The 21625-nt window shown below is 51.8% G+C and overlaps 7 protein-coding genes across 7 annotated transcripts; 3 read left to right on the top strand and 4 right to left on the bottom strand.

Annotated features, from left to right (window-relative positions):
- Positions 1 to 2102: 2102 nt before the first annotated feature.
- On the top strand, positions 2103 to 3392 carry EsH8_IX_000231 (YDG/SRA domain-containing protein; the record flags this gene model as incomplete). The annotated part of the gene is made up of 1 exon (XM_083266567.1): positions 2103 to 3392. One exon carries the CDS (start codon positions 2103 to 2105, stop codon positions 3390 to 3392), a length of 1290 nt encoding a protein of 429 aa, XP_083130132.1.
- A 2494-nt stretch (positions 3393 to 5886) lies between these two features.
- On the bottom strand, positions 5887 to 6163 carry EsH8_IX_000230 (uncharacterized protein; the record flags this gene model as incomplete). The annotated part of the gene is made up of 2 exons (XM_083266566.1): positions 5887 to 5972; positions 6043 to 6163. The coding sequence occupies 2 exons, from the start codon at positions 6161 to 6163 to the stop codon at positions 5887 to 5889; spliced, it is 207 nt and encodes a 68-aa protein (XP_083130131.1).
- Positions 6164 to 7507: 1344 nt separating this feature from the next.
- Positions 7508 to 9035, bottom strand: EsH8_IX_000229 (uncharacterized protein; the record flags this gene model as incomplete). The annotated part of the gene is made up of 2 exons (XM_083266565.1): positions 7508 to 8327; positions 8383 to 9035. 2 exons carry the CDS (start codon positions 9033 to 9035, stop codon positions 7508 to 7510), a joined length of 1473 nt encoding a protein of 490 aa, XP_083130130.1.
- Positions 9036 to 10377: 1342 nt separating this feature from the next.
- Positions 10378 to 12367, bottom strand: EsH8_IX_000228 (dolichyl-P-Man:Man(6)GlcNAc(2)-PP-dolichol alpha-1,2-mannosyltransferase; the record flags this gene model as incomplete). The annotated part of the gene is made up of 4 exons (XM_083266564.1): positions 10378 to 11433; positions 11492 to 11911; positions 11970 to 12228; positions 12300 to 12367. 4 exons carry the CDS (start codon positions 12365 to 12367, stop codon positions 10378 to 10380), a joined length of 1803 nt encoding a protein of 600 aa, XP_083130129.1.
- A 1358-nt stretch (positions 12368 to 13725) lies between these two features.
- EsH8_IX_000227 (uncharacterized protein) lies at positions 13726 to 14876 on the top strand (the record flags this gene model as incomplete). Its single annotated transcript, XM_083266563.1, has 4 exons — positions 13726 to 13795; positions 13871 to 13886; positions 14042 to 14265; positions 14323 to 14876. 4 exons carry the CDS (start codon positions 13726 to 13728, stop codon positions 14874 to 14876), a joined length of 864 nt encoding a protein of 287 aa, XP_083130128.1.
- Positions 14877 to 15667: 791 nt separating this feature from the next.
- On the top strand, positions 15668 to 17601 carry EsH8_IX_000226 (putative phosphatidylinositol-3,4,5-trisphosphate 3-phosphatase; the record flags this gene model as incomplete). Its single annotated transcript, XM_083266562.1, has 2 exons — positions 15668 to 15765; positions 15822 to 17601. The coding sequence occupies 2 exons, from the start codon at positions 15668 to 15670 to the stop codon at positions 17599 to 17601; spliced, it is 1878 nt and encodes a 625-aa protein (XP_083130127.1).
- A 2113-nt stretch (positions 17602 to 19714) lies between these two features.
- Positions 19715 to 20661, bottom strand: EsH8_IX_000225 (uncharacterized protein; the record flags this gene model as incomplete). The annotated part of the gene is made up of 2 exons (XM_083266561.1): positions 19715 to 20085; positions 20145 to 20661. 2 exons carry the CDS (start codon positions 20659 to 20661, stop codon positions 19715 to 19717), a joined length of 888 nt encoding a protein of 295 aa, XP_083130126.1.
- Positions 20662 to 21625: the final 964 nt, after the last annotated feature.

Here is a 21625-nt window from a genome sequence, read left to right as displayed (position 1 = left end):
GTGTGGTAACTCATCCTTCGGCGCCCATCATAGCGTGACATATCTTCGCCATCTTCTGGGTTAAAATTAGTTCTTGACCAACCGGAATTTGATGCAGGGCATGTTACCTTCTCGAAGATGAGCAGAAACATCAGCACTGCCTTCGGCCTGCCTCAGGTTCTGCTCAGCAAAGACCCTTGCTTGAGCGCGTTCCAATCGCGCAATCTTCTGCTGCAACTCAGATAAGTACCTAAACCAACAGATGAGGTCAGTGTTGTTATCAGCGAGAGCTTATCACTGTACAGGAGCTCGCACCCTTGTGTCACCATGACCTTGTTATCCCGTTCGTCGAATATGCATGTTAGCCGACGTTGAGTGCAGTTGTTGCACGGGTGAAGCCCTGAGCACTTGATCTTCTGCCTCCGACATCGCGAGCATCTGTTTATGTACGTCAGTTCACGTTACGAGGGGGAGGGTGCAGTTGCCATAGCGTACGCATAAGATGATCGCTTGGTGATACGCCGTTGTGTATTTGAGGACTCCATTTCTTTTTGCTTTGCGACCAAAGCTGACCTTTGAGACATGTGATGTAGATGGATGAGGCATCCGAGAAGAGACCGCCTGGCTTCTGAAGGTATCGGAGGTCTGCCAGCAGTGCGGGGTTGGTCTCCTCTCCCATTCGGCATTCCTGCACAGAGTTCTGGCCAGCTGCAGATAAGAGATAAGTCATGATAGGACCGCTTAGCAGGGGAATCCCAGAAACAGGTATCTCCAAATTCCTATTTCGGCATTTTGTCAGTTCATTGCAGCACCTATTCTATGCGGGGTGCATATCAAACGGTCCATATCACAGATAGGCCGCTGATGGCCGGTCATTCGGCACACATGTTGCTAGTAGCTCACATCTCCACTCGCAGAAGACCCCATCCAGCTCCACAGCAATGAGGTGTTGTAAAAAGAGTTTTGCCTCAGAGGCAACAGAATTTCCGGCATCAAAGACTGTTTCCATCAGATTCTTGTCAGGCACAAGGAAGTCTTTGATACTCTGAGGTCTAGCTCATTTCACCATGCTGTCTCTTGATTGGGTGCATTACCCCTACTACTACACGAAAGGGGCTCACACTCTCCGATTAACAGGCGGTTGACAACAAGGCGGGTACAACTTAATCACATTGTAACAACTATCTAAGAGTTTCATGTACCTAAAAGAGCGAGAGCAACCAGACACCAAGATTGGCTGGCTGACTTGATTAACCAATCACCGCTGAGCATCCATTTCCATCAGTGTCATCATTCTTTTCGGCACAGGGTGCACCCGCCTTGTCCGCAACTATCACACCATCAACACTAACCACATTAATAAGGCGGTTGCACTCAAATCATACCAACACCCGCCGTACTGGTGTTAGTTTGGTATTTAGACACGGCGAGAACTACTCATGAGCACCTGACTTGAATTAATGGACCAATCATTGCTGGAAATGTTTTTGATAGACCCGCCTCCACCTCATGTATTGTACGCTCACAAGGCGAGTGCAGCCGCTTTGCTTGCAGCCCTCATGAAACTCAATGTTGCCGACGTAAGCCTTCTTCGTTGGAAAATCACTCCAAGTGCCTTCCATTTCAAATCAAGCTGAAGTCAGGTACAGGGTCTTCTTCCACGAAATTTCTAATTTCCTCTTGTCAACTACTACCATCCACCTCACGACCACATCAACTCATGTGAGATCCCACACAACATCTTTGCCAATTCCAACCCACCAAGGACATCCATCCGGCATCAAGCCAGACCAGGTAAATATCATGTCTTCACTTAAGATGGCACCCGTCGTTCTTGCAAAAACAAAAGCAATGCTGACTGACTACTATCAGCCTCATCGGACACCACAGTGAACAACCTTGTCTTAGCCCCTGTCACCACCTAAAATACTCTTCCGGGAACGCAAGGAAAAAATCTCAAGGTAATTCATCATTCTTGACTAAACCTCAAAATATCTTTCTCTCATTGAAAAAAAAAAAAAGAACCCTCCAATTGCTGACACTGTACCAGCCAGGCAAACGGAAGTGGAGGCTTGATACGCCCAGACCGTGACGCAAGAAACAGCCGATTATCAGCTTTCAAGATGTCTGAGAATACCAATCCCACCATGGAGAATTCTTCCAAGCGCAATGCTGATGAGTCGATCAACCCCCCGGCTAAACGGCTCATGAAGCTGTCCATCGGCCAGTCTGTCAACCAGGTCAACCAGGTCAACACCCAGCTGGCGGACCAGTCCAAAGACAGTTCTAGTTCCCAGGCCGCCAAAACCATTGAAATTCCGGTGGTTTCAGACGCTTACTCCTACATCCAGCGGGAGACTCATCATGTGGTAGCCAAGATGGCGGTCTACTCCAAACACTACCAAACCAAAGGAGTTCCCCCCAAAGAACTGTACGAGCGCCTGGAGCTATTTTTTCTCTGGCTTGAAACCAGATCGTGGGGCCCTTCCCACTTGTGCAAAAAGTCCAGAGACAGACTCGCGGGAACTTTCAAGCTTCTCACGGATCCCAATGGCCGAGAGGATCAGCAGCGCTTCTTCACTGAGGACACCCAGACTCGTGCTAAGGCTCTAGCCTTCAAGTGGACTGATCAGGATGCGGCGCTGTTTGTCGACGATGTCGACGACAATGAGGGAGCCGTAAACGCTCTTGAAGACGAGTCTGTGAAGAATAAGACCTCTTTCTTGCCAAAGGTTCCCACGGCTACGAAGGTCAAGACCGTCACCTATCGACTTCCCGCTCTGAACGACCCTATCTTTGGCATTGACGGCCCCATGTGTGGCATTGCCTACAAGCAGGGGAAGACAAAGACGTATGAGCAGAATCCTGACTTCAGCCACCTGAAGAAGTTTGCCGGTGTATTTGGACACAACGGCCTCACGGTTGGAGACTGGTGGCCCATGCAGGTTGCAGCGTTCTTCAAGGGAGCCCATGGCTCCTGGCAAGGTGGAATCTCTGGCCATGCGGCTCAAGGTGCTCACTCAATTGTCACCTCCGGCACCTATGAAGAGTGCGACAAGGACGACGGAACCATCTTGTATTACTCGGGCTCTGGCTCTCACGAGCACACCGACAATGAACCCAAGGTCACCAATGCCACGAAGCTTCTCCACACGTCTCTACGGACTCAGAAGCCGGTTCGAGTCTTGCGCTCAGCCTCTGGTGGCAAGGGTAAATGGCGCCCTTCAGTTGGGATTCGCTATGATGGCCTGTACCGTGTTCATGAGGTCCTGACCCCCACCAACAAGAAGGGCGGCCGGTACTTCCAGTTTGTGCTATGGCGATTAGAGGACCAGGGTGACTTTCTCGACCTCACTGCGATCCCAAACAACCACCAGAAGGCACAGTACGAGGCTGTGAAGCTTGGGTACTGATTTATCTCCGACTGTTGGGTTCACGCCTACAAATACGATTTTCAACGCGCACACAGGCCCCTGAAAGGGCAAAAGAATGAATGTTACTGGATTACGACGGTGGGAATTGGGCATAATACGTCCTGGATTGGGTTTCACTTTGCTTATACGGCTAGAATGCCGTGTGCTGAGGCCACTGGGAGAAATGGTTCGGAGAGAGGGACCAGACGCAGCATGTACAATACCAAGAGAACCTTTGCTTTGTGAACGGCACAGCCGTAATTGAGAAAATTGGTACTTCCATAATGATCCCTGGGATGGAAGTGAACTTCAACGAGTAGTATCAGTAGGAGAAGATGCTCAGACATGGCTGCACGTAGCAGCCATTCCCCCAGCAGAGAACATCACGAAGGCGAGGGATCGCTACCAATCCTATGGACCTGCAGAATCTAGTTTAGCTTGATTCGTGAAAACCAATGGGCTTCAAAGTGTTTAATTGGTTTATCTGGTACCGATAAGCTGGACGCAAGATCGGGATGGCCTCCGGGCGCTACGGGGAGCCAAGCCAGGCAAACACACCGATACCCCGCACTTCTTTGGAAGCCGGAGCAGGGTCCCCCATGTCATGCGTAACATGAGAGAGGCTTTGCAGTATTGCTACTTCGAGAGACTGGGCTTTATTAGTCCCGAAAGATGCTACTTTTTTCGTAAACTTTCTCCAAACATGCAGAATACGAAGAAACCCGGTGCTGTTTATGATGAGGGGTAATAGAGAGGGGTAAAGGGGGGCAATAGATGGTTGCAAAACCAACAGTGACCTTTTTGAATGGGGTGAAATGTACAAGGCGCTAAATGAAGACGATCGATTGTTGGCTTTTGGGTTGAAGTCGATTCACAGACATGCCAGAGTCATCTTAGCTAGTATTTGCCAGCCTATCCCGGAGATCCTGCCGTATGATCAGAATACCTTTAACTTTCTTCCCGGTCACAGATTCTTAAAGATACCGCAGTTTAACCATAGTTATAGAGTTCCCAGAAACGTCCTTCTCCAACGGGCCATCATTGGTAATCCAGGGGTTGTGGCAACAAACATGCCCATGTCCCTATAGATGGGAAGGTGATACATAGCCACCCTCCATCATACTTAACTTAAATTTCCATAATTCTATTCTTCAAACCAATGCGACAATTCCCAGACTGGTCCCCGCCAATAGGCCTTGCTGATGTATCTTTGCATGCATTGCCTTTGCCTCGCTTATGGCCCGCGCTGCTGGCGTGCCTGGGCCAAGCAAGAGGGGCATCGATGATCCGAACTTCATACCCTCATCTATCTAACAACCAAATACACTTACGCTCTTTGATATTCACTCGAGAACAGCAATCTGATAAACTTCTTTCTGCAACATCTGGCCAAGCCTGTGAAATATTATCCACTGTTTTCATTGTCAAGGAAAACCTATGTAGACATTGCAGTTAGCCAGGATTTCAATGATGTATTTGTTTTTCAGAGCCGTTGCTATGAAATTTGCCCCGCGATTGGGATTATTTCCTTTCTGTAGTCTCAGAAATGTTCGGGGAGCTCACGAACCCTTAGCAATTCACAACATTTATTCCAATCGTACGAAGGTTTCGGAGGCAAGACTTTTCACGGCATTTGCCCCCCCTTTATAGGCTAGTACATCTGGGTATTCGGCGTATCAAGTTCCGGATATCCTACCCGGGTTGTTCATGAATGGCAACAACATCGACTTCTTTATGCTGTGTCTCATACAACTCAGGTATCGATCGTGGACAGGTAGTAGTTTGAAAGTTCCAAGGAGGTAGCACCCAAAGTAGTAGGGCCAAAATCAGATCACAAAACATTGCTTTAATATGGGAAGATCTATCAAGCTTTAGCTATGCCCTCAAAGTTGGCAACAAGCTACATTGGTCATTGTGCTATAGAACACCAACAAACCCCCACCGAGGGCTAACCACGCCATAAACTAAACCTTCTGAACCCAGTCCCCAGGGGAATTCTACGCCCGCAGGTCAGGAACAACACGGAGGCTAGCTTTCAAATCGACTTCAGGGAGACGGCGCTTAAAACATGTTTGGGCAGACGCCGCACCGAATCGGGCGATATTGCTCGAGAGTGGGGTTTTGGACGAAGAAGGCAAGGATACCGACACAGCTCAATTCCGGGGATGGCCAAGAGCAATTTTGAATGATACACAGAAGATGATTACAAAGTTCACTCCCTCAGATATTATCCCACGACGCACGACATCGCCATTGAGATTGAGGGGTATGTCAAGTTGTGAGATGTGCGTGTTACCGGCAGGACAACGCTACAATTGCATACATATCTAGCTACTGTACCGTGCCATCAACATATGAACAAAACCAAGCACCTGACACCATATGTTTTTGAAATTAATTACTCAAGCTCCGAGTTCGGAATCTGGTAAACCCCCTTTTCGCCAGCTTCCAGCAAAATCTCCTGCTTTCCCACTTCCGGCGAAACCCGGCGAGCTTAGTTGCAGTCGTCGCAAAAGGCGAGGCAAGCGAACTGGCAGGCAGCACGCTGAATCGACTCCTGACGACCAGGACCGTTGTAGGCTATGATTTTACCCAAGTCAATACTGTGCTGCTTGGCTGCAAAACAGCTATAACTTGGTGGACTACTCACCATCGTGGCACTCGACGACGCAGTTGCCGCAGGTGCCCTGGAAGGGAGCTCCGCTGCAAGCAGCCAGAGCCGAGGAGGCGATCATGGCCGCGACGAAGAGGATAGACTTGGTGAAAAGCATTTTGACGAGAGGTTTGTTGTTGAGTGTTCGTGGAGCAGAACGGAGACAGAAGTAAGTTTATTAAGGGAGGTGATTGGTGAATTGGCTTTTTGTTGCTGCTGCTGAGAACAAGAATCTACTTCTTCCTGGACGATGAGACGGTATTTATACTAGAACATTTGAACCTCCTTGGTCTCAACCTCCGTCCCTAGTCATGTCAAGTCCGACCTTTGAGCCGAAGCTATCGCGAAAATGCCGCTCAGCTTCAACGGAAGGATTTCAAAGGTTTCTTGGCATCACAATAATTCTCACAGTTGTGGATGCTTCTGAATACGAAACAAGATAAGCCACCTCGACATACTCCCAATCCGTCGTTGCGCCTCTACTGCCTCACTCGACCGGCCCACCGAGCCAGTCTCACGATGGGGCAACTGATCATCGAGATAAGATTATTAGGGTTCGAGTCAGCCACAGACGTCTGACATACGGCCAATCAAGTCCCAGCCCGGAATCCCCATCTTACTAGGTTGTAAAATCCTGGAGCCTTTTCACGGGAAAGTGGGCAGAGGTGACGATGTCTTGGCGGTCGGCCGCTGTCGACCCCCTGCCGCTCCACCGGTTAAGCTGAACAAAAGATCAATTCTTAAAATTTGGCTTGACAAAAGATCCAAAATCTCAACTGGAACCAGTCTTAAAATGGACTTGGTCGGACCGGACCGCTGGCGGTAGCTGGGCCCACGTTTGGGCTGATATGTAACGTCTTCCAGCCCGATTCTAGACACTTCAGAAGTTACGTAAGAGTCAGAGACATCAACACGATCAGAAGAAGCTCGTTTCAACGCAGGACCTGTATCTTTAGAGGTTCCATGAAATAAGAAACGACTTCGTGCAATGGCATTACAACGTATAACGCTCTGTTTTGTCACCAACAGTCTTACTCTGTACGCGGTGTTAAGATGGTTATTTGGGCTTTGTGGTACAGAGTAAAGAGGTCTGTGATTACCGTAGGGGCTAATGGCAACTATTGATTGAACCTGCCTTTTCAGACCCTGTTGCATCAAGGTGAACCTGTTATTCCATAACAGGGCTGGTGCTCTTCTGTCATGATACTAGTCCCCCGGTAAGGTGCTCTATTACCGTACCACTGTGGCTCCATTCTGCAGGTACCTGACACGGCTGAGAGATGCGACTGGGAACATATATGGTGGGATTTTGTAATGATAAATGTTCAACACAACACCAAACAAGGTAAGGCAGGGAAAGATAACATGAAATGACACGATAATGATATCAGACGCTAATGCCAAGTTCTAGCTCAATCCTCTCGAAGCACCCACAATCAAGCCCGTTGTATCAAGAACGCCTTCAACTAGAACCCGAGAATGTTGACCTGAGCCGTCTCCAACACTCGCTCTTCACAGCCACGTGCTCGTCGGTGGTCCTCAGCACGGCATCCCGGTTCTCCACTGCCCTGCGAAGCAGATACGCCAAACACTCGCTCATCGTGCCCCAGGTAGAGCACTTGAAAACGTCCGGCCTCTGTAGCCCCTCGCCCTGTTCCTGCAGCAGGGAGAAGCTGACCTGGTCCGACATGCCGTGGAGCTGGCCAAATGAGATCGGCACAGTCGGCAGGCCCTTCTTGACGCGATCCTGATGGAGCTTCAAGGCGGCGAAGAGGCTCTCCTTGTTGTGGCTGGCGAGGAGCAAGTCTACCGAGGGAAACGGTACGGAGCCGGGCTCCTCGCTGCCGAACTCCCCGATCTGCCGTTTAATGGCGCCCTGCGAGATGTAGTTATACGCATCATCCGTGTTCTGTTTCGTATCGTGAATCAAAGCCCGGTTGTCCGACAGGATGTATGCGCCTCTCACGACCTTGAGCCCGAGAGTGAAGCCGTCCTTGCCGGCCTCGGAGAGGTGGCTGATGACGTTGCTGCGGGTGTGCTTGAGGTAGGCCTGGTAGGTGTTGTAAATGACGGCGGAGCCGTCCTTGTTGTACTTGCGCATGAGCTCGAGAGTAACGCGGTCAATCGTCTTCTGGAAGTGCGTCGACTCGGCATCAACAATGATCTTGATGCCGCGCTGCTTGCAAATCGTAGAAATTTCGTCCAAAGCGTCCTGCATCTGCCGCGGCGGCAGCTCGTTGGCTGCGAACGCTGAGGTCACTGTGCGGCCGGCTCCGGTCAACCTCGATAGCTGTTAGTTCTCCTGTCATGAGTTGGTGGTGGGAAAATGGGGCTCACTTGATGGCGAGATAGTCTCCCTCCCCAATCTGCTCGGCGGTTTCCAGAGTGCCCCGTTTCCAGGAATCAATGTCGGCGTCAAACCCCGCCTCACTCGCCGTAGCACCGGAGGCCTTGCCATGCTCAATCGAGGATTGCGTCAAATGGTCGAACACGGTCTCCTTGGCGTACGTGAGGATCACTCCTCTGAACCCCAGGCCCTTGAGCCTTTGTACACACGCCTTGGTCTCCTCGCTGGTCTCCCCGGCGCAGAACTGGTCATAAAAAGTCTTTCTCAGGATCTTGTGCAGCACAGGGTTGCGGTCGACGTCGAACAAGAAGGTCCGGCCCGGCTTGGCGAGAAACGATAAGGAGTAGAGTGCCGGGATGAGTAGGAACCGGTGCGATGAGATGGTGGTGACGAGTAGCGACCGGAGGAGGGTACCGGTTGGCAACCCGGACAAAGGGAATCCAGCGACGGGCTTCCGTGTCGAAGTCGGCTCGAGTGTCAATGCACTGGAGTCGTTTGCCCCTGAGATCGCAGCTTGTGGTGAGTTGGCCCCGAGGCCTAGCCTCGACTGTGTAGGTTTCCCGTAGTTTCGCTTATCCGATCTGACAAACGTCGCGGTGCCCCACGGACGTTTGGTCGCAAAAAGCCCCAAGGGGGACTTCATCGTTCGCAAATGTCTGGATTTGGCCAAGGGAACAAGTGCTCGCCAGGTAACTGTTGAATTATTATTTGAGGTTTGCTTAGGCACATTGACAACTAGAGAACGCAGCGAGCGGCTGCTCTAAATGCCCAGCGGCCCCCGCACTGGACCTTGCCGCTTCGGAGTCGTATCGTCCTCCGCGATCGACTGCTTAGTCTGTAACCGTCCGATGAACGGACGCGGATGCATGGTCATCCTAGTGTAAAACAGGTCACTGTTCAGTCTTGGAGATACCTATGTGAACGTCGATGATTCGTGGGAGGGGGTGCAATCCACATGCACCGCACTTGGTTGGTCTCTGGGTCATCGAACGGCTCTGCGGAAACACAGCCAACTGGCCTCTCTAGGCCGATGGAAAGCCTATCAAGCAGGCGCAGATAAGATACCCGGGCCGTCCGTGAGGGGAACACACGTGGACCATGAAGCCGTTTCCCTTTTTGGGAAGTGTTCAACGAGAGGACCGGACAAGACTCCGTATCTGACCCACTTACCGGGCACCCCTCCGACGCGACCCCACCATTGCCCAACATCGGTCCAAGGTCCTCATCAGATACCGCCGTTTCCTTGTATGCTCCACGAACCCGTAGCTTTAAAACCCCGGGACTGAAACCCCCCTCGGTCTCGGGACAACTCAGAACGGGGTTGATTTAGATTTCCAGTTTAGCAAGATCTCTTGTTTTGTGAAAGCATCTTCGAAAGGCAGACAGTCCTATGGACAACATTGCATCGTTTATAATCCAACCCGGGACATTATTGGTTTGCGGAATGATTAAAATCTTGCCTGGTTTCTATTTAAACTCATCGGCATGCAGTATTACATATGGTCATGCCGCTTTGCCAAATTCATCTGCCATCATCGTTCAGATGTGTGCGTGAGCCATTTCCAGACGGCGGCTTCACTTGGACATATTACTCTGCAAACAGCGTGCCATAAGTGGTATGGTATACAAGTGCCATAAGACGGTACTTTAGAAAATGCAGACGAAGTGGTCCACTCGATAAAGTGGTTATCTGATACGGCTCCCCATATATGCTGTCCTCAGCCGAGTTCCAGTCCCCTCAATCCACATGTCTGTCCAGCCAAAGCTTCGGTTATGATTAAGTTGGGCCAATAAATGTTGACTCGGAAAGAACTGTCGGGTTATAACTGTTCTGGGCCCTTGCGATACAACTCATCGGGGATCTGGTAACCAGGTGGCGAGTTATCGCCGGATCGGCATTGGCATATCCGGTGCTTTCGGGGCCACGTGAAGAAATGCGTGTCGTAGAGACGCAAAACCTCACCAATTCGGTGGTTGTGTCCATCTTACTTCTTGCGCTGTAGTAGACAGTGTTGCCCCCATCTTCTTTGGAATTTCTCAGGAATAAAGGGCAGATTTGGCACATAGAGAGCCCTAGCCAAAAAGTGAGTGTTTTCCGCATCCAAGAACGGAACACACTTCACAACTTTCCAATGTTCCTCATCTGCGATATAGTCGGGCTCATTGGGGGGCAGAGGATCAGTCCGCTCCGGGTACTGTGTGTCGACCAGGAACCCGCAAACCTGGGGGTCCACGTATTTGCCCATGTCCTCCTCATTTCTGTCGTTCAAGCCGCTGGTAGGCAACCATGTACCACTCCAGAAACCGAAGCCGACCCGAGCTTCGGAGAACTCCCCTGGAAGCAGCCCTCGGAACTCCGAGCGGACGAACTTGGCGTGCATATCCCGAGGCAAGAAGTATGACGACGGGAAACGATACCAATCCTTGCCAAAACACACGTTGTCGCCGCGTACACCAAGACCCTGTTGACCACTGACACCAGCGCCTAAAGGCGAGTAAAGTTTCAATGGGGCGGAATACGCCGACCAAATGCCATAGACTCGAGAGAGGCCAATGTCGAAGGATAGAAGCAAGACAACAGTAACCAGGGACAGCTTGAGCTTAGCGGGAATCTTGCCGACAAGAGTTTTGGGGTCAGAGTTTCCGAATGCGGTAAGGATGATATGAAGCGACATGGAGGCGTTCAATGCAAGGAAGGGGTATGCAGGGTACATGAAGCGCTCTTCCTTGTGAGGCTGGAGAGTAAAGATTCCGAGCCAGAGATAGAAGGGCGAAATGAAGACAAGGGCGCGGAGGCCAGTTTGGACGCCGTTGCCGGAAGGAGAGACGATCTTTTGTAGCAGAAACAGGGGGAGGCAAACGAGAGCCAGAACGAACCAGAGGTTGAAGTTCAAGGTCAAGTTGCGGAAGTAAAAGGTCCAAGGCTCCGTGCCGTAGAGTTCGGGGCCACCAGTTTCAGAAAAGATATTGTACTTGACAATGTTCCAAGCCGCAACTTCGATCTTTTTGTAGAAGAATGTGTTGATGCAACCATCAACGAACTGGCAGAAAAGTCAGGCGGGGTAATTCTGGAAGGGACCTGTCTGCATGAGCACTTACAATAACAATCAGACCAGCAGTAATGCCCCTGGCTACACGAAGGATGGCCTCAATGAAGCGATCCTTGTCACTCAGCACAGCAAAGAGGGCCTCTTCAACGAGGAAAGGCGCGGATAGGGCAGCAGCAAAAGGCCATCCAACGACGCCACCCAAAGCGAACCAGAAGATGCCTTGGGCGGTCTTGAGCCCGCCACGCCAGTTCATGAAGGATGCGGCGCCCAGCATGGCCATATACATGGCGAAGCTAGAGGGGAGGTAGGCGGTGCTGGCATGGAAGTTTCCGGGGCTAGAGACAGTAGCCAGAATGAAAAAGAGGCCGATGCGTGCATTGAGAGTGAGGCTGATGACACGGAAGAGCAGGGTCTGGCACAGCGCGCAGCCAAAGGCAAGAGCATATCGAATGAAGTAGAACTCGCCAACCTGGTCATGGTTAGTCTTTTGTGGAATGGTGATTCGATGGACGGCATGGAGAACCTGCCTTGGTGGACTGTGGCATCAAGCGACGGATATTGCCGATAACAGCATGGAGCCCAACGTACAGCCAGCTGCGGATGGCATAGGTGGGGGAGTACTCCCAGGTCTGCAGGCCGTAGCCATGGGAGAGGTAGTGTGTCGGCTCATAGTAGTTGAATGTTTCATCGCAGTCTTGGATCGGAGCGAAGAGGGCGGAGATCATGTTGGCAACCAAAAAGCAATAGAATGCCGTGATGGGCTCGATAGCGAACGCACTGGGGGGCCTGTTGGGTCTTGCTGTTAGTGAAGAGGCTCCAAGCACGAGGCCGTCAGGCAGAGGGATTGGACAACGTACTTCTTCTTCGCATGGCCAGCTTCGGGATGAACAAACTCCCTTGGAGGAGGGGCAGCTTTTGGTGGCATCGTGGCGGGTTGTCGTGGTCGGTGGTGCGCAAAAACGACACTGGCCGGCAAGACAATGGGTTGTGGTGAAGCCACGGAGCTCCAGTTCTCAACAATTCAAAAGCTCGGGAGCTTGTGACGCCACAGCATCCCGGATTGAGTACTGGGGGTGGGGTGTGGGAGCACGGTTGGCGCCAGTCTCTTGACACTGTTACGGCAGGGCATGACAGGGCGGGAGACACAGTGTGGCAAATTCCCTAGCAGCGGAGAGTTTCCATTGGCTGAAGCTTGGTGGAGAACCGGAGCTATATGATCTGTAGCTGAGCTGGCGCACAGACCAGGCGCGATGATGACGAAAAGAAACATGCCGAAGATTGTGGCTTTGACACCAGCAGGGAAGGCCGGGTTAGCGCCAGGTGGTGATGAAAGAGTCTCTGAGGTGTTCGCCAGTCCAAGGCAGAGCTGCGTCGGTCGCCCGAGGGAGACAGTATAATTACACAACACTACGCTGGCATTACACCCCCTTATCCACAAATTATCCAGCATTGCCTTGGTCCAACGGACCAGTGCGCCCCCCGATACCGTGCCACCAAGACACACGCCATCGCCTCATCCTCTCACTCCATCCACATGCTTTTTCAGGCGGCTACTGGCCAGTGTTTGCTGATGTTTGTGCATGGGCACGGATTTGGTCCCGTCGTCTCATCTCTATAATTGCCCGAGGGTTGAGCGTGTCGGGGTGGCTCAGATCTTTGTCACTGGACGATGCTCGTGAGAGAGGGGCAGAAACATCAAAACAAAATAGAGAAACATGGGAGCTAAGAATTGCATGTGAGCCGCACTGATCATCAACGTGACGTGACAAAAGGTAATATGGAAGAGCCCTGTCTCTGTCCTCCGTAAAAAAAAATTACCTGGAGCGATCCCACTCCCTCACCCGTGGCAGAGCGCAGATCTGCCGCTGTCTGCCCAGGACCCTGGACTGGGCCTCCCTCTCTAGTTAGTGAGTGTAATTATCCGTAGCACTGCAAGAAGCGTGCAGAAAAGGACAATAGGGAGCAGGGACTGGCCAAAGGGAAGCAAGCAGAAGGAAGCAGTGACGCACTGACGCACCGACCACCGCTTGCCTGGGCCAGGCTCCATTTTCCCTCCACCCCCTCCGCCTCTGGACCAGCCACTCCACCACATCACCTCAACTTCTTGCGCATTCTGGCCAGCTTTCCCCAAAGTCAACCCAGCATCACCAGGAAATCCTCACGACACACACAAAAAAAAAAGTTTGGTTTTGCGTCGCCGCACACCTTCTTATCACCAAACGCCAACTGCTGCATCAAACATTCGACATCTGTCGCGCGCCCTTGAACCTCCCACCATACACAATGGCCCCCCCTCCGCCCGCCAATGTCCCTCTGACCCAGAGGCTCATACTGCTCGCCCAGACCTTGCAATGTATGTCGGATCATTACTTCTGCCTGCATACTTTTGTTGCATGCGACGTTTGCTAACTGCTTCTTCTTTCAATAGTTGCTTGGTTTGCCGGGTATGTAGACACGAGTTCCTTTGATCCGTCGATCGCCCTGTCGTCTCCCTGCAACCCGACGAGGCCAGCCGCACGAGTGGAGAAGCCCGACGGTCCAAATTTTGGCGACAACCATCTCTTTTTGGCAGGACATCAGCTAATACTCTCTCTTCTAGACACTTGACTCTGATCTTTGCCGTCATTCGATATGGCTTTTCCTACGTCACCTTCAACTACTACAGCCGGATCGCCCGCTTCAGCTACCGACTCACCTTCCTTTCCGCTGCCCTGACCTACGGCATCGTCGTTTACAAGACACTTAGAGCCCGCAGCAAGGCCGGAGCGAAGGCACCCCCTGGCGGCCTCGCCCTCCTTGCCGACGAGAATGTTCAATATCTCGGTGAGCAGAGTCCCTTCCCCCTCTTTTTCCGAGCCGCATCTAACCAGGATACTGCAGGCATGTCCCTGGTCTGGCTTTTGTCTCCCCAATACCCGCTGGCTATGCTCCCCTATGCCATCTACTCGGTCTTCCACGTCGCTACCTACACGCGTGCCAACGTGATTCCTACCGTTACTCCTCCCAAGCCCATCACGCCTGCCGCTGGCGCTTCTCCCAGCGCCAAGCCCCAGTTTGCCCACAACCCGATCGCGGATAAGATTGGCGCCTTTGTCAAGGAGTACTACGATGCCTCCATGGCCGTGGTTTCCTCGCTCGAGATTCTCCTCTGGGGCCGCCTCTTCCTCTCCGCCATCACCTTCCAGCGCCGCTCCTGGATTTTGATTGCCATCTACACTGCCTTCATTCGTGCGCGTCTCTCCCAGAGCACTCACGTCCAAAACTCGCTTGCCCTGCTCGAGTCCCGCGTTGACTCGGCTGTCGGCAACCAGGGAACCCCCCCTGCCGCTCGCCAAGCCTGGGAGACTATTAAGGGAGGCGCGCGCCAGTTCTACGCCTATACCGACGTCAACCGCTACATCAACGGCGCTTCTGTTCCCAAGAAGACCTCGTAAGGATCCGACAAGTTGTCCGACGTCTCTCCAAGTCGTTCGGATAATCTAACTGCGCTATGACAATGTCAAAATTAGGTCATGGCGCATTCAAATTGGCTCGGCCGTTGCGACGGGTCAGGCTGTAATCCCAGCCACGATAAGAGTGATTTTGGAAGTGGACGGTTATAAGGAACGAATCATAACGAGGTTACACGGTCACAGGAAAGGATACGAGAGGAGAGATTCACGGCCGGCCAAGTTCCACACGGCTTTTCGCAATCCATTCAGGTTATTGGAGTGTTGGCGAGTTGGGGACCTGGACATGCCAGGTTGCTCTCTGCATTACACAATGATTTCAGGTTTCCCGGTTTTGCTCCCAGGCTTCGGCCTCTGTCTGTTAGTTTGTTTGAGCAATAATTTCAAATTCGCTTTGCTACATGAGAATCTCTTCCTTCCAATTCGTGACGGCGCCATTCGTGGTGATAATGCAAAGGGTTGCTGCGCAAAGCACATGCTGCCAAGCAACCGGCGGGAGGCCGCACTAGCCACACCCGAAGTGGCGTAGCACGGTCTTCTCCCCCCTGGCCCACCCCACTATGAATGACGTCGCCCTCCCTGTATATTGGACGACGTCAAGGCTCGCTGCTGCACGCGACCAAGGCGCAGCTACGACATTATGGACCGTCATGAGGGAACCCTCAACTAGACTTCCTTAACACTCATATATACGGACGCACTGCAACGATTCATCTTTTCTTGGCGCGCATCCCCGTTCTGAACCTTGCTCCGCTTTCATTTTCAGATTACCTAGCATGGCTTCTTTGCTGCGACAAATCGTCGCAGGACCAAGAGCGCGGCACGCCGAGTCAGATTTAGACCTCTGCTACGTGACTTCCAACATCATTGCGACGTAAGTCACATTCCGATGACTTTTAGTAGTTCGCGTCTAATCAGACTTTAACTCAGCTCCGGTCCATCTGGAACATATCCCCAAAGAGCCTATCGAAACCCGCTCGACCGCCTAGTCACCTTCCTCGACTCGAAGCACCAGGACAACTGGGCGATATGGGAATTCCGCGCAGAGGGCACGGGTTACCCCGATGAGGAGGTGTATGGCCGCGTGCGACATTACCCATGGCCTGATCACCACCCACCACCGTTTCGTCTGATACCCATGATTATGGCCAGCATGCGGAACTGGCTGAATGGAGGCGATCTGGAAAGGGGCGATGTCGCCGTTGGTCCCGCAGACGCAACGGATGGCAAGAAGGCCGATTCCGATAACCAAAGGGTCGTTGTCGTCCACTGCAAGGCTGGCAAAGGCAGAAGCGGAACCGTCTCATGCAGTTATCTCATTTCTGAGTGCGGGTGGAAACCAGAAGAGGCTTTGATGAGGTTCACGGAAAGAAGGATGCGCCCCAAGTTTGGTGCTGGTGTCTCGATTCCCAGCCAGCTCCGCACCGTTACATACGTCGACAGGTGGACGAAGGGTGGAAAGAAGTACGTCGACCGCGCCATCGAAATCGTTGAGATACACGTGTGGGGTCTCCGGAGCGGTGTCAAAGTCGACGTTGAGGGTTTCGTCGAAGAAGGGAAGAAGATCAAGGTATTCCACACGTTCAAGAAGAGCGAGAGAATTGTGGTACAGGGCGATACCCCGAGTGGTGGCGGCGTTGTCCGCATGATGACAGATCTTGCGAGCGTCGGGGTCAAGCCTACGGAGAAGGCCCCCAAGGAGGCGCCGCTGGCAGAGCACACTAATACGAACAACGCCCGCAAGAACAGCAACCCCGATAAAAAGGGTAACGAGGACACGAAGGATACTAAGGAAACCCCGATACCACAAAGCGAGCCAAACAAGCTGCGTAACGCACAGACGACCCCTCTTATTCAGGAACCTGAGTCAACGCCCAACCCAAGTCAGAAAAGAAGCGAGACTGAAGCTCAGTCAGCGGCGACCTCAGGTGTTCAAACATCGGGAAATTCCAACGAAGGCGAAGACAGCGAGCCTGGTGGCATGGCCGTGATTTTCAAGCCCAAGGAGTCGATCAAAATCCCCAACAGTGACGTCAACATTTCCGTCGAGCGTCGTAACCGTACTTCCTCATCTATGGGTCTCACTATGGTGACCGCCGTCGCTCACGTCTGGTTCAATGTCTTTTTCGAGGGCAACGGCCCGGAGCAAGACGGCAAGGCCGACGCTAGCGGTGTATTCGAGATTGATTGGGAAGCCATGGACGGCATCAAGGGATCGAGTAGAAAGGGGTCTCGTGCATTTGACAAGATTGCCGTGGTTTGGCGGGTGGCGGACTCACAACGAGCCGAGGACGGTGGTGACGAGATTGCACCGACGGACGGTGATGTCGTTAAGCAACCCTCTACCGGTTCGCCTGTGCCGCAGATGAAACCAGCCGATTGGAAAGGCGACAACAAAGAAGATCCTCTAGCCGAGAAGCGCTTAGGTTTGAGAACCGAAAGTCCCGAGAGTGCGGATGTCAGCCGGGCGAGTAGCGTTAAAGAGACAGACATTAAAGACGGCAACGACACAGATTCGTTGGAAGGAGTCAAGACAAGCGGGCCATTTGGCGAGGAGCAGCTGGATGCTGACGATATTGAGGTGAAGAAGATTGAGAAAGAAGTGGGCCAAGGCAGTCTGAACAAAAAGGACCCTGGGCCAGAGTTGTTGGATTCCCCTGATACGGCGAGCAGCACGACAGTCCTGGGAAGCACGGAAGTGAAGAAGTAAGGGTATATCACTGCGCAGTTGTAGCCATTATGTTTTCCACGCATACAAATTTTGAATGTTGTTGATACCAGGATGGGGCATGGGCGGCGGGTGGGATAGACGTTGGTTTTACATCTTTGTTATTTCAATCTCATACACTATCTTTTGTCTGACAACCCTATGCATCCGATGAGCTGCCTTCAACATACTCTCAAGACTTTTGTGCCACCAAGGCAGATTGACGAATGCCACGTCAGAAAATGAGGTGTCTTCTCCTCGTCTAAGATATTGCTGGTGCTTTCTAATATAAGTATAGCATTTTGGTTACGATGACTTGTCGCTGGCGATAACCAAGCGACCCAAAAGCCAAGTATCCTCTTTTGTGAAAAACAACCGTCTACCAGACGCCCTGGAAACTAGTTATCTAACAAATCTCGAACTTGCATTCAGCTGGGTTGAAGGTAACTCATGCCTCACACAGCTGAACTATCGTGACATAAATCCACTGAGACTTCCCATCAAAACCGAACTAGTGATCTTCACAACCGAATTGGGCCCAAACCCTAATGATATCTGGTCAAGAAATCTGCATCTGTTGTGGCTATTTAGAGAATCTCTGAGGTCACAGAATGATGCTATAAAAATAAAATAAAACAGTCGTCTCTGAGTTCACGGAAAGGCGACTAAATCTTTTCACTCTGTGTCTGTCACCATACTTTTAGTAACGACAACTTAGAAAAATTAGGCGTCAGCGCCTCTAAGCGCGCAGGCAGGCGCATCTTTATGGACGAATGCTATACGATCCTTACAGATAGATGTTCTAGTGCAGTGTGTGCAGCCTGATGCTTGAACACCTTGAGGAGAGCCGATCGGGGTAGAGGGATTCGCCAAGCAGTGCAGGCATTAGCTTGCAAGCAGGTCTTACTCGCCCTTCAGCTCGGCCATCCACATAATGGCGTATAGGAAAGGTTAACAGCGCAGCGAGGGCACCACGCCGCGGGCGACGTGGGAGGAAAGTGGCAGAAGGTAGCCGACAATTTCTGGCGGGCGGCTGTAGGGTCGCGGCAGAAGCAGCGTTGGACGGTCTCATGCGCAGCGGCTGGGTGGAGGCGCGCGAGCTGCTGAAGGTTCATGCGGCGAGGCGTCCGGGATACAGCGGAGCTGAGCAAGGAGCTGAAGCCGCCACGAGGGAGATGATAGGGTTCGTGATGATGGCTTCAAGCTACCGGCGCGTGATCGGCAGAAGGATCTGCAGGCTGGTGCCGCGGCAGGTCAAGATAGAGGTGACGGAAGGAGGACGACGGGGCGGGCGAGTTGGGTCAGCACTATCAGGAGGAGGGGGGATCACAGCCGCCACCACAGTCGACCCCAGTAACCGCCCCGGTCACGCCAGCCCCCAAGCGAAAGGCCATAGGGCCGACAGAGACGACGATGATGGTGGAAACGCATGCCAGATAGGGTGCCGAGTCAGAGCGTAAGAAGGGGGCAGAGAACAATGCTTGAGGACAAGATAGATAGGCGACTTCAGGTCGGCCAACAAGGGGCTCTTCGTTAAGCCTGTTGTCAAAGTACGCTTCATCTTTCGATCAATCTACTATGCGTCATAGGTATTTAGCCTACCTCCTATTTGTGTACTTCGTAAAGTACCAGGCCTAAGTAGTAATTTATAGAGAATGCTTTTGGCGCGGTGCCTGGGGAGTTCCCTAGGATGGGACGCTACAGAGTGTGAGAGCACCGTGGAGTTAGACACCAAGGCCTGATTTCAGATTTGAGCAGATAAAGTATATTATTCTAGAGACTGATTGATGGTTACAATCTGTCAGAGACCTAGTCTTTCACATTAGATAAAGAATCAAAATATTCTAAATGGTTGCAGCTCCAAGGCAGGAACAGTGTTGGTAGAAACCTTATTTTAGAATCATGTTCCGGTCGGCCTTGTCAAAGCACTCATGTCTTGATAAATTGTTGATGGGGCTATCATTGCTGCTGTCTTCCGGTTGGCATCTTGACTTGTAGCATCGTTGCGCTGTAAGGGGTCACGTCAAGTATTCAGCTTGGCGAGTGTGTGCAATCTTCAGCTCTTTGTTGATGACAGATTCTCTACTGGTACCTCCATAACCTACGGGGACATAGCCTAAGCGAGCAACAACGCCGTGACACACGCCACGATGAAGGTCCCTAAGACATATTTCCCTGATGAAAAAGCCCCCACGGCAGCTGACGGGAAATCGCCTTCGGGATGCCGACTGCCCTCGGTAACGTTTTCAGGAGCCAAGCAAATAACCTCCGCTTGCCCGTCATCCGAACCCCCCACCCGCGAAGTGATGAGCATTGGTATCGGCTGGCGGACGCGCAGACCATAGACCTCGAATGAATCTCTCTCGGGATCGGGCGGGAGAATCCCGGTGCCGACAAAGCCACCGTACGTGCGGTAGCCATCTGGAAGGTTGACGTGCGGGATGCCGTCGACGGTGCACGTAGGATCCGAAAAGTTTGACGGCGCCGCTACAATTAGCTGATTAGAGGCTAAATACGAAACATAATTGGAATAAAGTGTTACAGACCACGACCAACGACAGTGTTGAAACCGCACGCCGCGCTGATGTCTACTTTAGGACAGTCGTCTTCGGCCGGCGGCGGTGTACTTCGCAGGGCCCTAAGGCAATTGTCGCTTAAAACTCCTGTGCAGGACCTCGAAGCGTCGTCTCCCGAGTACGTTACTGTATCGTTCTGCCCCGGCATCATGTACATGCAAAACATGGTGTTATTGCCCTGCCGGGTGCCGATGAGGGATTGGGGGACGCTGATGTAGACGCTTAGGTCTTGCATGGTGACCCATGAACCGATGTTGATGGTTTCTCCGCGTACATCGGTCAAGGCGTATGATAGATACCAGTCATTTTCTTGGTCTGGGGTTAATCTGAACGGCCTACTGCCGGTTGAGTTGAAGTTCGTGCGGCCGTTGCCAATATTTTGAATTGGCCGAGGACAGTTTTCGAGGGAGGAGCTGTTTGACGTCTGCGCTAGGGCTAGCGAGCGAACGTACGAGAGGGTTAAAAGCGTTCTGATGATCAAAGTCATTGTTCTTTGAAGGATTGCCCCAGGCTTCCTTCTGTTCGTGTATGTTATATGCAGGATTTCCGGGTGATTGAGGGGGCCGTAAGAAGAAAAAGCATTAAGTAGTTTGTTAAGGTGTTGAATGCCGTCATCAAGATAGTTCAAAATAGTGAGACTGTTTCTACTGTGTTACGCCCGACAAACGCTTTTTGTATGCGCCAAGAGCGGAAGAGTACTTGGCATTATGGAAGATGTGAGCTTTGCCAAGCACGGAAGTGGCTAGGGCTTGGCATGATGAGTGAAAGGTAACTGAAGTGGCCAGTAATGCAGCTGGACAGGTCTGAGGGAATTCGAATACAGGCCAAGATCCTATAGACCGAAGGAACTTAAGGAAAGGGGCTCAAATGACGTTTCACCACTTCTTTCGGTCGAAATGTGGGTTGATAAATGTTGTTGGAACTTTTCCCAGCCTTGGCTACACTTTAGTTGCTCACACTAGATCCGCTTCTTGTCGGCTAACCAAATATTCCTAGACCATTCGCCCGCATCGGGAGATCCAACAACTGTCTCCTTCTTGGCAACGCCCGATACAGCTCGACGTGCTTATACAAGACAAGTGGCCAAGACTGACTACGTTGCCGCAGTGGAGATATCCATCAAGGTACTTAAATCCACCACACACTTCCGCGACCTAACTATCATTTGTTTTTGGTTCTCATGATCCATAGCGGTAGACTATTCGCATTGGAGGTTGTCTTTGCTGGCAAGGCAAACGATTGGGCGGGGCCCCACCACATTTCAGTGGGAGAATGGTTTTGCGAGTGTTGGGATCACAGGTTACCCGTACGGGTGGTAATCGAACATAATCAAAGGATCAAAACTGGTACTGTATTCTTCTGTTGGCTTGTGTGTTCTAGAAGAGTAGGTAGGTTGGCAGCAGCAGCAGTAGTGAAGATATCACTATTGCCAGCCCGGAGGTTGGATCTCC

The sequence above is a fragment of the Colletotrichum jinshuiense genome, chromosome 9, assembly GCF_051148585.1.
Source record: "Colletotrichum jinshuiense chromosome 9, complete sequence".
NCBI classification, from domain to species: domain Eukaryota; kingdom Fungi; phylum Ascomycota; class Sordariomycetes; order Glomerellales; family Glomerellaceae; genus Colletotrichum; species Colletotrichum jinshuiense.
This window is presented reverse-complemented; position numbering and strand designations above follow the sequence as displayed.